This window comes from Neofelis nebulosa, chromosome 2, assembly GCF_028018385.1.
Source record: "Neofelis nebulosa isolate mNeoNeb1 chromosome 2, mNeoNeb1.pri, whole genome shotgun sequence".
Taxonomy (NCBI): Eukaryota; Metazoa; Chordata; class Mammalia; order Carnivora; family Felidae; genus Neofelis; species Neofelis nebulosa.
In genome coordinates, this window is record NC_080783.1 from 2,701,120 (window position 1) to 2,719,119 (window position 18,000).

Genomic DNA, 18,000 nt, shown 5'->3' on the forward strand with positions numbered 1-18,000 from the left:
TGGCTACTTCTTCGGTGTGCGCCTCCCAAGATCAATCCCCGTCGGGAAGCTCCTCAAAGAGAAGCCGCGAGACCCGGTGGCGCAGTGCCGGGCACGGTCAGTATCAGGACAGGGGCAGCGCTGCGGAAGGTACCTCTTTAGATGGTGAGCAAACGCAGCACTGAGACAACACAGCCGATCCGTGAGGCCAGGGGACCCTCGTGCAGTGAGGACAATTAACGGAGGACACCGCCACCACGAGAAGACAATGCTCCAGTGGCAAGGGAGGGCCGTGTGTAGACAGGTGCCACAGGCCACCCCAGGGGCAGGGAAAACAACCCAGCACGTCCATGAACTGCGTTCCAGAGCTCTACTTTTCCACCAAACTCTCCTTGCCTTTAGGCATTAGAAGGCTTGAATCAAACAACTGAATGGAGAAGTACAAACATCAGCGGAAGTACAGTTCTGGAAAGTGCTAGCCGTCCTCCCTGCCGGAGCTAGCTATCCGCAGGCCTCCGACCTCAGCCCGTCCTTGCACACGCGGCACGGCCCATTTCGTTAATATGCGACTGTGAGAATCCAAAACAGAGATACTGAGGAAGAGCGAAATTAGGTTTTGTATGAACTTTCCAGCCGACAATGACCCAAGGACTGTCCGGTGCCCCAAGCACCCGAGATGGAGTTACAAGCCGTGGGAACAAGGCCGTTTCTGCTTTACCAACAGCCAAATGGGACTTGGTCAGAGGACAGGGGGTGGTTGGTTCACAGGGGCAGGACCCGGGGTCCGCTTTCACCGCAGTCACCTTCCTCTTCGCGCAGTCGACCGCTGCATCTGAGCTCTACTCGTAGAGCAGAAACTTTTTTATGGGGTCCGGCAGAGGCAGCGAGGGAATCAGATGGAGTCGGTATTTGCCAAGAGCTCTTCTCACAGCCACCCGGCACAGGTGCAGCAAGGTCCTGGGGACACCTGGAACGCCATGGGAGAGAGGGACAGAGAGGGAGGGAGGTTAATTCCTCTCCTAAGCCTGAAGACGGAAGGCTGGCTGCGACTGACAGAACGCACTGACGCTCACTGCCAACCGCCCAGCTTCACGGGGGACAGGGCAGTCCCTGGCGAGGAAGGTTTTGTCACCTGCTCCTCCCCCGCCTGCCCAAGGGGCGAGAGCTTCGTTCCCCGGGGCCCCTGCTCACCGTGACGGCCCCTCCTTGACCGTGTTTCGTTTCCTAGGGAGAAACAAGGGCCGACTACACGAGGCCCCGCCAGGTGTCAGCAAGTGACCCACACGCGCTCAGTCAGCCTCCGCGCTCGGTCATGTCCAGAAACTCCAAGGGGGGCCAGGACAGACAGGCCAAGCAGTATGTGAGGCGTGCGGGCCAGCAATGCTGCTCTGGGACAGGAGAGCCCAGCCACGGCTGTGCCCTGTGGAGCGGGCAGGACGCAGGAGGCTCCACTCCCCCGGGGTGGCTCCCGCTGGCCACCCACCAGCTCTTCCGGGGAAGCCCCGGCAGGAGCGGGTTCTAATGACAGCCTTCGGAAACCCCAATGACAAAAACACAACAAACCAAAGTTCTGTGAGAGGTAAGGGTGGGGGCAAAGGTATTCAACCCAGATGCCCTGGAGACCCAGGCGAGAATGAGGCCGGGCGCGGGCAGGTCGCAGAGGGCACGCAGCAGCCTGCAGAGGCGCACAAGGTCAATTTCTGAGTCCCAGAGACGGACTCTGGCAACAAGACCAAGCCCCGGATCAACTGCAAACAACCTATCGATTTGTTAATTCGTTAGCAAAACCGTTCTTCCGAAACAAGCGCACAATGGGCTTTATCCTAACAAAAATCAGAGGTACCACACAATAAAAACAACATATTTGTGTGGAAGCGAAGAAGGGGGTGAGGACCCCTGGAGGAGGCAGGACCGGCAGTTTGTGTCAGGCCAACATTTAAAAACCGCGTGTCAGGGAGAGAACTAGGGGGCCACAGAGCAGAGCAAAGGGGCAAAGAGCACATAATTTCAGGCACTCTGAGAAGACGCGCTTCCACGGATGTCTTTTTATCGACTCCTGGTGTCTAGGACTTTGAGAAGGAAAGACCCGTCTGGAAGCACTCGTGAAAATTCCTAGCCGTAACTGAAGATTCTGACTAAGTGCTCAGTTGGAGGCTTTTTTCGTCCCTGCCACTCGACTCCTTCAACCGACCCAAACAGCCTGCGAGTCAGAACGGAAGTCGGGCCACTTACTTCTGGCCTCTTTAAAGACCTGCAGTGCCTCGGGGTCCACCTTCCTTCTGCCTCTCGACTCCGGGCCCAAGGAGTCCCACGTCACCAGGCTCAGGTTGGCTCCAAACTCCACGAGCAGGCTCACGAAGGCGGCCTCGCAGCCGTGGCGCAGGACGGCGTCCATGACGCAGCCGGGGGAGCCCCTGTAGAAGCCCTGCGTGTTGACGGGGCCATTGCAGTTGAAGTCGGGGTTCGCCCCCGCCTGGAGAAGCAGCTTGAAGCACTGGAGGTTGTGGTAGGCCGCGCTGATGTACAAGGGGCAGACCACCAGGGAGGTGAGGCGCCGAGAGAAAGGGGGCCGGATGTCAGGAGTCAGGTGGTGGTTGACATCAACGTCAGCCCCGTACCTGCAGGGGAGGCACAGGGACAGTCAGACCCAGGTCGGCAGCTTCCCACGGTACCCTCGGGAGACAGCCCGACCTCCGTGAGCACCGGGGGGCCGCACAGGAGCCTCCGCAGATCACAAGGGTCTCGTGACTTCCAGCAAAGGTAAGACAGCGGTTAAGAACTTGGAATCCACTCACGCAAGAAATTTACAAGGGAACTCTCTAAACCCTCTGAAGAGCCAACAATCCCACAGCTATTTCAGCTACTTCAAAGCAAAGAAAAAAAAGGAAAAACTCCAAAGTCATCTGATGAAATTGGCCAAACAATCCCAAAACCCGACAAAGGCCCCACCACAAACTACCAACCGATTTCTATTGTGAATATCAATTTAACAACCTTCAATAAAATGTTAGCAAAGAGAATCCAAAAGTATATTAAAAAAGCAACGTACCATGACCTCATGAGGATTATTCCAAGAATGCAAGGGTAGTTCCAGTATTAGAAATTCCATTAACACAGTCCATCATATTCACAGAACTAAGGGGGAAATCACGATTATCTCTACAGGTGGGAAAAAAAACTTGAAGGCATGTGACAAAACTCAACACTAATGCAGGTTCGTAAATACTCAATAAAATTAAGAAGTGGTAGACATTTCCTTCTCCAGATAAGACCCAGATGTCGCAGTCTCACCTAATGGGGGGCAAACAGGGGCGGCTCTCCTCCTGGAGCCCACTGTCCTGCCTACCATCAGTCAGGCATTTTATTTTATTTTATTTTTTTTTTTTCAACGTTTTTTATTTATTTTTGGGACAGAGAGAGACAGAGCGTGAACGGGGGAGGGGCAGAGAGAGAGGGAGACACAGAATCGGAAACAGGCTCCAGGCTCCGAGCCATCGGCCCAGAGCCCGACGCAGGGCTCGAACTCACGGACCGCGAGATCGTGACCTGGCTGAAGTCGGACGCTTAACCGACTGCGCCACCCAGGCGCCCCCAGTCAGGCATTTTAAATAAAAGTATTAGTGCAACCAGACAAGAGAAAGCAATTAGCCAATTAAGATTAGGAAGAAAAGGAAAAACCTTCCCTATTTTCAGAAGGTATGATTATGTCTGGAAAGTCCTGAATAATTAATAAAAATACAATAAGCAAGGAGAGAATTTATTAAGTACGTTAATAAAGCTATAAAACCAATAGCCTTCATCTATACAAACAAAAACAAGTTCAAAAGCAAAACGGAAAAGACCTCATTTATGACAGCAAAATTAAAGTGAGATATCTAAGCATAAACCTAACGGTACGTGTCTAAAATGTACATGAAGGAAGTTATAAAATACTACTGAAGGCATCACACAAGTAGCTCTCAGAAATGGAAACACCCACCACCGTTGCCTTGGCGAGGAAGGGTCTACATTAAGAGGTCAATTTTCCCTAAGTTTATTACATAAATGAAAATCCCATTCGAGAACTAAGTAAGTTCATTATAAATATAAACAAATAATAGTAACATCCCGGGAGTTATAGAAGTTGATTATAAAGGTCATTTGGAAGATCAAATAAGGAAAGATGTAAAAGCAAAGGTTTTTAACATGAAAATTAAAGAAAAACTTTTACATAGAAAAAAAAAAAACCAGCATAAGCAAAGTAAAGCAGTATGTACAAAATTAGGGGAATGTTGCAAAGGATTAATATCCTTAATATATAAAGAGCTAATAAACGGAAAAGATCAACTGCTCTATTGGAAATGAACTAGAGAGGCTTAGCCATGTAAAAGGATGCTCAGCCTCACTCATAACACAAATGCAAATTAAAACTACCTTTACGCCTGAAATCAATACAACATTATGTCAACTATAGTTTAAAAAAAGAAAAACTAGGGATGCCCGGGTGGCACAGTCGGTTAAGTATCCGACTCCTGATCTTGGCTCAGGTCATGATCTCACGGTTTGTGAGTTCAAGCCCCACGTCGGACTCCGTGCTGATGGTGTGGAACCTGCTTGAGATTCTGTCTCTCCTTCTCTCTGCCCCTCCCCAGCTTGTGCTCGCTCTCTCTCAAAATAAATAAAAGAAACTTTAAAAATTAAAAAAAAAAAAAGAAAACAAGAGAAACTACCCTGAGATACCACTTCTCACCTATCAGACGGGGATAAACCCAAAACTTTATTGACCAGGCTCTAAAGAAGCAAGAAGTCTCGTTCAGTTCTGGCAGCAATACAAAATGGAACCGTCCCTACAGCAGGAAATTTGGCAACAGCTGGCAAAGTTACGTATGCATTTACCCTCTGACCCATCCATCACACTCTTGGAGTCTATTCCCAAGATACATCTGCACAATTCTGAAAAGAAGCATGCACACAATTCATTGAAACATCATCCACAACGGCTGAAGGCAGGAAACAACGCACAGGTCCCTCAACAGGAGACCGGCTGAATACACTGTGCTCCACCCGCATAAAGCCGGGCTGTACCACAATGAAAAGGCGTGAGGACTGTCGCTAAAGACTGCTCTGGAATGACCTCCAGAATACGTTTCACAAGTGAGAAAGGCAGGACAAAGTGCGTAGTATGCTACTGTTTATCTGGGGGAAAGCGGTTGCAACATGTACGTGTATGACACTCCTAGACACATCCACGCTAGGCTTACAACTTAACAAGGGGGAATAAACCATAAAAGTTTTTAAATGGTCATCTACAGGGGAGTCGAAGGAGACCAGCATAGAAGTTGCTAGACTTTTTAAATATACTTTGTTTTATAGATTTGACTTTGGAACCAGCTAAATCTATGTCGTGAAACAAATTAAATAGAAAGCAATCCCCAAAAATTAAAAGCAAAAGAAACCACTTTAACCCAACTGTGTAGCCACCTGGTGCCATCACGTCCTGCCTGCAGGGTGGCTCCTCTCTGCAAAACAACCAGACGATCCAGACCACTCCCAGCATCAGATTCACCTAGAAGAACCCAAGGCAGGAAGCACAGCTTGCCAGTAGGACAGCTTCATGCAACACCCCCCGCTCCCAGATGGGCATGCTCACGGCAGTCCCTGAGCTAACCCTATGGCTGTCCGCGAGCTCTTCTCTTCTGAGGCCCGGTGACAGCCCAGGCGTGAGGAAATGCATCTCTCACGGGACGGGTGCGTGGGCGGCCAGACCTAGAAGCCTCAATCTTCAGCAGGGCCCATCTCTAAACCATTCTACAAAGGCAGAGTCTTCAGGGTCCCCACAAGGGACCTGCCCTGGTCACTGCGCTCAGGGAAGTCCAAATACACAACTTACTGTCAGGATTTGGAGCTCCCCCAGCCCAAGTGCAAACTATCAACCCAGGTCACTTTAAGCAGAGGCCACTGATTAAAGCACAAAGGGTGGCCTGGCTCAGGTTATCAGTGTCCTGGCAAAGCTTAGAGGAGGTCTACTAAAAAACAGACTGGCACAGGGTGTTAGAGCCCACGTGGGGTGAGGAGGCATGTGTGGGAGGGGGCAGCAACATTAAGACATCAGTTATAGATGGAGGGACTGGCAAAATAAATAAATATGTTAAGGATAAGTGGAACCAGGCTTCTGTCGGAAAAGCCAATAATAAATCTGGAAAGGGAGAAAAGTAAGATGACCCCTGTGGTACCAGATTGGATTAGAAGTATTGGGGTGAACTCAACTGTCACTGTATTTAGAGACAGAAATACAGATAGAAATGTGTATATGTATGGGGCACCTGGGTGGCTCAGTCGGTTAAGCTTCCGACTTCAGCTCAGGTCATGATCTCACGGTGAGTGTGAGCCCCGCATCGGGCTCTATGCTGAAAGCTCAGAGCCTAGAGCCTGCTTTGGATTCTGTGTCTCCCTCTCTCTCTACCCCTCCTCTGCTCTGCTCAGTCTCTGTCTCTCAAAAATGAATAAATGTTAAAAATAAAAATAAAATTAAAATTAAAAAATTAAATATAAAAAATAAAATAAAATAAAAAATAAATAAAATATAATATAAAAAATAAAATTAAATTAAATTAAATTAAATTAAAAAATAAAAATAAAATAAAATAGAAAAGAAAAGAAAAGAAAAGAAACGTGTATAAGTAACCTTAGCTCTGTCCAGTCCAAGAGCCCGAAAAGAACAGCCCATAAGCAATAAACACTCCCAGTAACCAGATCTTGGCTTCTAAACACCATTCTCCACTAAAAAGAAGCCAGGACTCCTTGGAGAAATCTCTAATCCCAGAGCTAAGACAGGCACAGTACTAGATGAGCTTAGAATATATTGTTATAGGAGAAAGTAAGGAATTGTTCAAAGGATGTTGGGGGACAGGTCATAAGGACAAAGCTGGGTTCCAGTTTGACAGGGCTCCCTGTAGCCAAATTTAAGACAATCTGAGCATCAAAATAATAAAGTAAGGGATTATTACTCACTGGGAAACCACAGGTCTAAGACAAATAAATGAATACAGTAAAAATTTGATAAGAAATAGGATAAACACGTGTTTCATGGTACCCCTCCACAAAACACTTACTAATTAAATAATTACAGAGGAGAAAAAGAATAGCTTTACAGTGGAGAAACATGACAGACACCACCTTAATCAAAAGATCCAAGCGAACTCCAGCGGTAACGGGACAAGTGCAATCGGGTACAACCTGATAGGGTGTGATGAGAAGAGCCCAGCCTCACCCCTGTGAGATTCCCGCCCAGCACGCCCTCCCCGGCTCCCAGCTGAGTCAGCACCTGCCTCCCTGAGCTTCCCCCACCCAGCCCTGCAATGCCACATGGGCTCTATCAGCACGTGTCACTGAAAATAGGGAATCGTGGAAAGCAGTGACGACGGGCCAACGAGCAGGGGTCTAGGGCACGGGAAACAGCATCGTTCTCCACGGTTGGCCAGCAGTTGTGTTCTATCACCCGTCTCTTAAGCACTGTTCTGAGTGTCCGAAGGGACTCCTCCCTGAAACCGACACTTCTGCTCTCAGGCAGCACAGGCCTAAGGAAGAGGAAGGAGGGGCACACAGGCCGATGTGCTCACAAGACCATCCGCTGCCCCACGGATGCCACGTAGCATCGTCAGACACCACAAACGCAGACATCGCCTATCCTCTTAGACCACGGAAACATCCTAAAACACATACCAAACCAAGCAGAGACTGGTGTTTCGTTTCACACACTCAATCAATTAAGAAAAAGAGAGCTCGATTTTACACAGTGATTTTTTTTCCCTCCTTTTCTTAGGGATAGGTGTTCCAAACTGTTTGTAATTTTGGGCAATAGGACAATCTGGTATTAGCTGAGCTACGGGAGAGACAGCCCCTCATAAAAACATACTGGATAAGATCCAGTTCATTTTAATCCTGAATATTTTCCAAAATTCCCCTCCTGCTTTTAATATTCTGGCAAGGCTCCACCGGGACAACTCAGTGAATCAGTATAACTTTTGCACATACAGAAACACCACTCCTTACCTTTTTAAAAAAAAAAAAAACAAAAAAACATCAGCAACATATATCAAGGGAATTTAAAAGCAACAAAATGGAATTTACTTGCAGAGAAACAGCAAATTACAACGTGACAGCAAAGGGCCCTGCATATAAGGGACGATGACTCAAGGCAGGAGCTGACACTGTATGTAGATTGTATTACTTGTTCAGTAACTGAACCACCCCGTTCCTATTTTCCAAGTCAATAAGTCAATTGCCTGGTAATTCAGAGAAAACTTTTTAGTATATGCTCTTGGTACCTCAGTGTAAAAGTAACGTCCTGGGCTCCAGTGAGGGAAGGAGAGGTCTACTAACAGTAACACTTTCTCAAACAGCACATCTGTGTGTGGACTTCTGAAGGACGAGCCTCAGCTAACCCAAAGCAGGTATGCATCATGAACTAACTGAGATGCCTTCAAGGATTTCTGGAACCAAGATGAAATTTCACCGACCAATCCTACTCACGAATACTTCCAAATTAATGACTGACATTCTCCAAGATGCAAAGACAGGGGACTGAGGTGGCTTAGATCATCAAGCTAAAAATCCTTAAAAAGAAGGCAAAAAGCATCACAGCTTTATCACCTTCTAGCCAAACAACCATATTACCCTCATTTGTCTCTCCAAAAGCCAATTCTGTGGTCACTTAAAAAAATTTTTTTCTGATGGAGTAAATATATTGTCAGTACCTGATTCAAAACCCACATTCTGCACTGGGCATGGGGGACAGCAGACCTCCTGCTCCTCAGAACCACCCCCACTGGGGCCTGGCACAATGGGACCCTTATAATCCTTTCCACACTGCAAACTGGCTACCTCAACTACACTCTGTCCAACCGCAGAACAAAATGCCTCCAGAGCAAGGCACGGAAAAAGGCACCCCGGTAGAAAGAAGTCACTGGAGGCAAAATATGAAAACGTAATCTTGTTCAGATTTTTAAAAAGGTAACTATTAGCACAATTAAAATAAGACCAAAAATAAGTAAGTTAATTAAGCAAGTAAGTAAAAGTAAGTAAGTAAATAAGACCATAAACCATGTAAAGTAACAGAAAGCGGGGCGCCTGGGTGGCTCAGTCGGTTAAGTGTCTGACTTCGGCTCAGGTCACGATCTCAAGGTTCATGAGTTCCAGCCCCACGTCGGGGTCTGTGCTGACAGCTCAGAGCCTAGAACCTGTTCAGATTCTGTGTCTCCCTCTCTCCCTCTCTCTCTGCCCCTCCCCTGCTCACTTTCTCCATCGTTCTCCCTCTCAAAAATAAAATTAAAAAATTTGAAGTAAAATAAAATACAGAGAAAGCAAAGAAAATACAGATCATGGAACATGATACAAACTAAGGAACAGCTAAAAAATGAAAAGACAGACACAGACCTAACATCAACTATGGCAATAATGTTAACTCTATTAAAAAAACAAAGAATCCCATACATGCAAAGAAGAAAGGTGAGCACCCAAAGAACCACTTAAACCCAGAGTAAAACTAAATGGCAGAATGCTATGTAAATGAGCCTTCAGTGAAACCTATAGTTCCCTTTGGTTTCGATAATGTGCATACAACCCACAGGCAAGAACTTCTAGGGGCTCAATTAGCATCAAAACATAGGAAGCAAAAAATACTAGAAATAAAAGGGGACACTGACAAATCACAACAGTGATTAAAGACCAACAGACTTCTCTAAACTTGTGGCAGATCCAATGGCTAAAAATGTAAAAAAAGAGAGAGAGAGAGAGAAAGAGAAAGAGAAAAAAAGAAAAAAGAAAAAAGAAAAAAAGAGGGGCCATGAGATACAATTGAGGCTACCATACTGTACTACGCAAATAGAACAGCCACGGTCATGTACTTTGTTCGAGCAACCACAACAATGTAGTTCGACATTAAAAAAATAATAAACTCAAAAGAATCCCCCAAATGCAAATTACACACTCTACATTACCTGTGCACAATACTATACAATTGGTTCATAAAAATTTGTATTCAACCCTTCTCCTCCATGGCCATAAGAACAAAGAGGAGAGCGACTTCAAAAATACCAATTTCAAAATGAGGAAAAAGCTTAGCAGATATGACCGAAGCTATAGGCAAAGACAAATTAATAATCTTGCAAGTTTACACTTCAAGAAGAAAAAAAATAATCATTCGACTGCAAAAGTTTGGGGAAAAATAAAGTAAGGCAAATGGGAAAAAATTAAAACAAATTAACCAGTAAGCACAAAAATAAGATAACTGATAGAGCTAAGAAGGAGCTGTTTAGAAAGACCTACAGTAGACAAATCTTTTAACAAGCCTAACGTGAGACAGAGAGGGGCAAATACAGACAACAAGGAATGAGAACACGGCCACAGGAACTAGCAGCCATGGGGCCACCACCCACCCCCCCCTCCCCCCGCAGGGACCCGTGCGGGACAAGGGTGGCCGGGCCTCCGCAGTACTGACCTGATGAGGGCCTTCAGAATGTCAGCCCTGCCCACCCGCGAGGCGTGGTAGACTGGGGTGCTACGGTGGTGCCGGCTTCCGTTGGGGTCGGCGCCGGCTTCCAGGAGGATCTGGGCGCTCTCCAGGTGCCCGTTCACCACAGCCACGTACAGGGCGGTCTGTCCCTTTACATCCACGAGGTCCACCTCGGCCCCTTTCCGGATAAGGAAGTCCACACAGTTGCCGTGGCCGGCAGTGGCCGCGATCCTCAGCGGTGTGCAGGGCAGCCAGCCGCAGCACCACACAGACTTCTCGTTGATGCGGCTAAGAAAGAACATAGGGGAGCCAGGCTGTGAGGGGCAGCCTGGAAAACTGACGAGCCGCTCGGCTTCCTCTCTTACTGGTACCTACATGAAACAGACAGCAGGAGGGCAACCTCTTCAGACGGACACTCCTGTGCTTTAAGAATGCCCCACGTGCGTTGTTTTATGAAATGCTGGATCCGTGCACGTGGCAGAGGAGATCCGAAGGGCCCGTTCCACGGCAGAGGAAACTGAGGCACAGGCAGACAGATGGGCACTAGGGCTGAGATCTCAGATTTCCTGGTTCTCGGTCCAGAGCTCTCTGCTCCACAAAGGGTAGACGGGTCTGCCCAGGGCGTCAGTGCAGGGTGGAGAGCAGGACACTCACCGGGAATCTGGGTCAGGGTCCCGAGGCCCCTTTTCACCCGCTACCAGCTGTGAAGGCCTGAGGTCGGGCCTCGGCATCGTCACTGGAGCCAGGCGACCACTGTGGTCCCTCGACCTGTGACACAGCACAAGTCACAGCCTGCAGGAATCACTAAGGCCACACGGGGCTACCCTCCTGGCCAACATCAGCAGAGGGAAACTGGCCAGACTCAGCTCTCATCAAAAGGGAAAATCAGGCCACGGTTCCCTGTCAAGGAGTGCCACGGCCATGCAGTCCACTGACCCACCACGTCCTCAATCAAGACGCGGTTCGCTTCACGCTCCCGAGGCAGCTGTGACCAGAGCCTGGTGATCCGGATCACTGAAGCAGTGACGCGGAAATACGTAGTGGGCCAGGGGCTCCTCCTTCGGTGCACTGGCTTCCACAAGCCAAGGAGACCGAGGAACGCTCCAAGGACTCCTCATCAGAGAAGTACACAGCAACAGGAAAATATCGTCGAGACAGATTTACTAAACCCCAATATAAAAAAAGAAAAAAAAGTACTTGGAAGAGCAGTATGAAAAGTCTAAGACCCAGCTGAACTCCGTCTCATTCTGTTGTTTTTATTGTTACCTCTGCAAATTCAAGCGTTTCTTTGGGCTTGAGTCATTCATATTAAATATTCATGTGGAATCCATCTGATGTCTTTGTATGATAAGCCTTCCTAGATATTTACAGCTTTTTTTTTTTAATACTGCTATCTATTCTGAACAATAATGCTAAGACATTAGAAGTAGAAAAAGAAACCTACTCTTGTATTGTTAGAAATCCTTCTCTTGGGAGCTATTCATAAAATGTGGCATTAATTTCACCACTCATACGCAGGCTTTTCTTCTATCAACTTCCCTGAAGGGGAGACAGAAACACAGAGCATGAGGAGTTTCCGGTGGCAGGTCAGTTTCAAATCTAGCTGGGACTCCAGTCCTGGACACACAAAACAGAGAACCCCCGGAGGCAAGGAAGACTCTACGCTCTCCCAGGTGTCCCCAGTGGGAAAAAGGTAACATCAACGCTCCCGCTGCTACGAAGGAAGAGCCTGACGGGGTTGGAGGACCTGACGGGCAACACGCAGAGCTCTATGGACAGAGGGAATAAGAAGGTGAGCACAGAGCAGATCCCAGGAGGGTGAGACAGCTGACCTGAGACAGAGCCCCAGGCCCAGGAGGCAGACAACTGGGGACCAGAGAAGCTAGAGGAGAGCACATCAGGGGTGATTTATAAATGGGGTACATCAGGAAGTCCGCGCCCACCAAGGGGTAACCAAATGAAAATAACAAAGGGGAACTTATGTATACAGCTTAGGGTAAAAGGCCACGAAAGACTTGGGGGTGCCTGGGTGGCTCAGCTGGTTAAGCATCTAATTCCTGATCTCAGCTCAGGTCTTGATCTCAGGGTCGTGAGTTCAAGCCCCGCCTTGGGCTCCGTGCTGGGCGTGAAGCCTACTTTAAGAAAATTAAGAAAAATAAAAACTATTTAAAAAAAAAAAGAGGGGCGCCTGGGTGGCGCAGTCGGTTAAGCGTCCGACTTCAGCCAGGTCACGATCTCGCGGTCCGTGAGTTCGAGCCCCGCGTCAGGCTCTGGGCTGATGGCTCGGAGCCTGGAGCCTGTTTCCGATTCTGTGTCTCCCTCTCTCTCTGCCCCTCCCCGTTCATGCTCTGTCTCTCTCTGTCCCAAAAATAAATAAAAAAAAAAAATAAATTAAAAAAAAAAAAAAAAAAAAAAGAGCCGCAAGAGACTTGGAAGGGGACAGGACCACTGTCGACGAGAGTAACAGTGCTGCCATCAGGATTACCATCAAGAAAACTGACACCAGAGAGGGCCAGAAGTTTCCAGGAAACAGAAAGGTCAATGACAGAGCGAGACTTGAACTCAGGTCTCCCTACAAGTCTGACCATGCTTCCCCGGTCTCCTTTCTCCACCTGGCCTGGAAAGCACCAGGGCCTTCACCTGCAGACCAGGGAGTCACATGGACCCCCATGGATCATGCACTTCAGCTCCGCGCAGACCCACGGGGCCCAAGTACCGGGCCAGCCCCAGGACAGTGACGCTCACCTCCGGTAGCTGTCCTCTTGCAACAGGCTCCTGAGGGTCTGGAGGTCCCCCACGTAGGCTGCATCATGGAGCCTTGTGTCCTCACAGTGCTCCAACGGATGGTCACAAAACTGCTCCCTCAGCCACTCCTTCAGATTAGGACCTGCACTGAAGAGAGGGGCTCCTGTCAGCCAGGGGAAACCCTGCCAACACCAGCCAGGAGGGGGCGCCATCTGCAGCGAGCTCTTTGTCCTCTGGCTACGGGACCCCTCAAATGCTCAACAACAAATCATTCATTCCCGTGCTCCAGAAAAACAGAGAAATACAGAAAGTTTCCCGTAATGAAAGAAGCACATTCCCGACACCAAACCTGGCAAGGGCAAGAATTTTAAAAACGCTGGTGGGGTGGGAGGTAAGGAGTCAACCGTACTGAAGGATACAGAAGATCCTACATAAAATATTAGCAAGGTTCAATTTAAAATACGTATCAAAAAATCCACCATAGGGGCGCCTGGATGGCTCAGTCGGTTGAGCTTCCGACTTCAGCTCAGGTCATGATCTCGCGGTCTGTGAGTTCGACCCCCACGTCGGGCTCTGTGCTGACAGCTCAGAGCCTGGAGCCTGCTTGGGATTCTGTGTCCCTCTCTCTCTGCCCCTCCCCCACTCATGCTCTGTCTCTCTCTGTCTCAGAAATAAACATTAAAAAAAAAATTTTTTTTTAAATCCACCATAATATCACTCTACCTATCCCAGGAATGTAGGAGTGTCTTAATATTGGAAAAAAACATACGATCACCTTCCGTATTACAGAAAGACACTTGCCCTTGGCAAAATTCAACAGCCAAACAAATGCGGCTGTTTGTAACAAGCTGACCTGGGTAATGACCTCAGAGGAGTCTACGTGAGTAACTCATCAGCCGGTAACCTAAGATGGGGGCACTTCACTAAATATAAGTTACACCTCGGTAAGAAGGAAAATTTAAAAATATGTGCATATAAATAGAAGGCCAGCCTCGCATAATAGACTATAAACCTGGAAAATAACAAAGACTAGAAGCGGTGAGCACATACCATGCACCCGGGTTAAGAGTCGATGCTAGGAAACTTTTATTTTTTTTTTTAATATTTTTTTTAACGTTTATTTATTTTTGAGACAGAGAGAGACAGAGCATGAACGGGAGAGGGTCAGAGAGAGGGAGGGAGACACAGAATCCAAAACAGGCTCCAGGCTCTGAGCGGTCAGCACAGAGCCGGACGCGGGGCTCGAACTCACAGACCGTGAGATCATGACCTGAGCCGAAGTCGGATGCTTAACCGACCGAGCCACCCAGGCGCCCCGATGCTAGGAAACTTTTAAGTGGTACCACATAAATTAAGAGGTTTAACAAATCTCTTGGGAGGGGGTATTTATTCTTTTAATGTTTATTTACTTATTTTGAGAAAGAGAGCATGCCAGCGGGAGAGGGGTAGAGAATCCCAAGCAGGCTCACAAACCCGTGACATCATGACCTGAGCGGAAACAAGAGTCAGATGCTTAACCGGCTGAGCCACCCAGGTGCCCCATCTTCGGGGTTCTTATATGCAACACAAATATCATAAAAGTTTATCTGGAAATAGGAATGGGAATCATTTTTTTTCAGCACATATGACACGAAATCTACCTTACCAGTTAGTTAACAGAACTGATTATTTGTCATCAGAATAAAAACATAACCAGAATCCACTGCTCAGGAAAGACCTTAATATAAAGATAAATGGGTGTCGAAATCTGTAAGGGATAGAAAGAGTAGTTGCTATAGACTGAATGCTTGTGTCTCCCCCAAAAATATGTTGGAATCTTAACCCCCAAGATGATGGTTTGAAGAGGTAGTGACTTTGTAGGTGACTGGCTCATGAGAGCAGAACCTTCATGAATGAGGTTAATGCCATTATTAAGAGAGACCCCAGAGAGCTCCCGCTCACCCCCCACCACGTGAGGACAAGGCACTGCTGCTGTCTATGAACCAAGAAGCAGGCCTCCCCCAAAGAATCCGCTGGGGCCTTGGTCTTGGACTTCCCAACCATCAGAGCTAAGGAAAATAAATCTCTATTGCTTTTAAGCCACCCAGTAGTATATGGTATTCTGTTATAGCCTGAACGGACTATAAGTAGTCAACAAATTTATAAAATCAGATACCTACTTGCAAATTCTCGAGTTTTTCACCTGACACTAGAGCTCAGAAATAATCTCCAGATAATCAAGAGTTCTGCATACAACATCACAGACAGGGAGGGGCGTAAGGAAAGCGCACGAACTCGGCTCCCTGCAATCAAGTTCCTGCCTTGCCACCCTGTTCCAGCATGCGACCAGGCACAGAAGGACACCCCTCCGCAGGTGCACTCCTTCCAACGATGAAGTCGGTTTTTATATTCAACCCGTATCTCTTCTGAATACCTACTGTATACAAGGCTTGGCCCTGGCACAGTGGGGGTGACGAATGTTTCCTTGCCCTTCAGGACTCAACGGATCACTGGCAGATGGGCAGGGCAGCAAGGGTTCACAAACACATGGGTCCCTCAAGCTGATCCCACAACACCTGTGGCAGATCAACAGGCAGGCCCCAAGGAACCCTTAGGGCCACCCCAAACTCTCCTCCACTGCAGTTACCCACAGTCTCACCCCACAGAGTGAAAGAGTTCAAAGCAGGAGGGGGTAAAATGCAGAAAACATAGAACAAAGCCTGACAGGTTAAGTGGGGGGCCATGGACTTTTGCTAGGTTCTTCTCGGGGCCTCCCCTCGCTGGCCGCTTTTCAACCCGCTCCCTGGCCCAGCTCAGTGCAGCCTCCTCTTCCCCAGCTCCAGATCCCAGGATAACTTCAAGTTTGTGCTTTTCTGATCAGCTTCTCCACTGTCAACGCAATTACTCCGCAGAGCACTTAGACCTTCACTGGAAATGTCCGCAGCCCCTCCACTCCCGGGCCTGCAACACTCTAAATAACAAAACAGCACTGCACAGATACAAAAGAGCCCTGTATACAGGGGCAGAGCAGCCTTTCTTCCACACGGCTCCCGTCCCTACTGGGAAGGGGCCCTCAGGCCTCCTCTCAGCCCGTTCCTCTCCCTCAGGCTGAAATGACAGCCCAGGCACCAAAGTCCTGATACCTGAGGTCAAAGTCAGTATCAGCCGAATCTCAGGATGGAAGGCGCTTTGTCTGACCTGCCCTGGTTCGCTGGGCTGTCCCCCGCCCAGGCAAGGATCTGGCCTGCATGAGTTCCTCAATAAACGTCTGGTGGAAGAATGGAGGGATGAAAAGGCCCACTTGAGCCAGTCTCCAGGTGTAAGAAACTCTTGGGAGACGAACCCGTAAAGTGCAGAGCACACAGAAGCACTCGGTAGGCAGCGCGAACCCAGACAACTGACACGGAGGAAATCCCGCCACAGGTTAGGACGAGCCTCTCCTCTCCTGTGCTTAGGAGGAGGGTCTCAAGGTGGAAACCCTAAGTCTGAGGGCTATTGTGGGAGGTCGCCGTGAGCCTTCCTAGCTGCCTCCTCTGCCGGTGGGCCCCTGGACATGCTGTGTCACGAAGAGCTCGCTGGGCACGGTGTTATCGCTGTCCCTTGCCTGTGCGTGTGATGCACCTCCCCAGGCAAGCCGTGGGTGGCGGGGCGGAGAAAAAGACACCTGCCCTCCGGAGGGGCTGGCCTCTGGGGGCTTTCCTGACCCGTGCGTTCGGAGCTGGGAGATGACCCATGTCCTACTGTTACAGTTGGGGTCCTATCACATCCCCACCGGCTCAGGAGCCGGCAGTTAGAAAAGCAAGTTCCACAGGACAGTAACTCCGGCGCGAGGACGTCCACGCGAGGCCGAGGAGCGGGCACACGCAGCGGCCGGGCCGCCCCGCACGGAGAGCCGCGCTGACCCGCCCCCGGCGGCAGGGCGCGGCTGCGTGGGCCCGGCCGGCGGGGGACGAGGAAGCACGGCCCGGGCGCGGCCGCCGCGTCCCCCCCGCGGGGACGCCGGACCCTGCCCTCCGCTGCCCCACCGCCCCCGCGGCCCGGCGGCGGCGCGCACGTTACCTGCGGGCCCCGGCCCGGCCCGCCCGTGGGGGCCGCCGCCCTCCGCCATGGGCGCTCCCGACTTCCCCCGGTCAGCGGCCCCGGCCCGAGAGCGCCCCGCCGACCGGAAGCAGAGCGGCCACAGCCACTTCCGGCGCCGCGGGCAGGTGGGCCGCGTCGGGGGCGCGGCTTCCGGCGAGCGCGCACCTCCCTCGCGGGCTTCCGAGTGGGGCTCCGGCCTCCGGTCCCGACGCCTCCCGTCCCGACGCGAGGCCCAACGAGCGCCGGCAGCGGGGCGCTGGCTGTCCGGGGGCGCGGCCTGTCGGGGGTGCGCGCCGTTGGGCCCGGCGGTGCGGCGGTTTCTGCACGAAAGTGGAGCGGTCTGGAAAAACAACCTCACCTGGGGGCGGAGCCTAGCGCTCTCCCGCGAGCGCTGGTTGGGCGGCCCCATCCCCGCCCCCGGTAGGGGGCGTGGCCTTGCGCGCGCGGGTGTCTGCGAGACCACGGGCGGGTCGGGAGGCTGGTGGGAATCGGGTTTGTGCGGGGCTGACGGCGCGCTCCCGGGAGTGCGGGTTAAAGAAGGCCTGCGTGGGCAGCAGCGGCCCGCTCCGGAGCAGCCCCGGGAGAGCGTGGATGCGAAGGCGCCGGACTTCCAGCTCGGTTCCCCGCGGCCGGTTCCGTTGGCCGGGCGCCACTACGGGGTGCATGTATCAATGTGCTACTAGCAGAATGCACCCCCAGAATGCTTTCTATGAGGGCAGGGCTCT

The 18,000-nt window shown here is 50.1% G+C and overlaps 1 protein-coding gene across 3 annotated transcripts; it reads right to left on the reverse strand.

Annotated features, from left to right (window-relative positions):
* Positions 1 to 577: 577 nt before the first annotated feature.
* ASB1 (ankyrin repeat and SOCS box containing 1) lies at positions 578 to 17,422 on the reverse strand. 3 transcript variants are annotated; one of them, XM_058699403.1, is made up of 5 exons: positions 17,255 to 17,422; positions 13,217 to 13,358; positions 10,457 to 10,759; positions 2,212 to 2,597; positions 578 to 946 (listed from the first exon to the last, which is right to left on the reverse strand). In XM_058699403.1, exons 1-5 carry the CDS (start codon positions 17,301 to 17,303, stop codon positions 819 to 821), a joined length of 1,008 nt encoding a protein of 335 aa, XP_058555386.1. In that variant the 5' UTR covers positions 17,304 to 17,422; the 3' UTR covers positions 578 to 818. The 3 variants fall into 3 exon arrangements, with proteins under 3 accessions (XP_058555386.1, XP_058555394.1, XP_058555402.1); XM_058699411.1 differs by having other exon boundaries at positions 10,457 to 10,842; positions 13,217 to 13,363; positions 17,255 to 17,404; XM_058699419.1 differs by lacking the exon at positions 17,255 to 17,422 and adding an exon at positions 16,339 to 17,067 and having other exon boundaries at positions 10,457 to 10,842; positions 13,217 to 13,363.
* Positions 17,423 to 18,000: the final 578 nt, after the last annotated feature.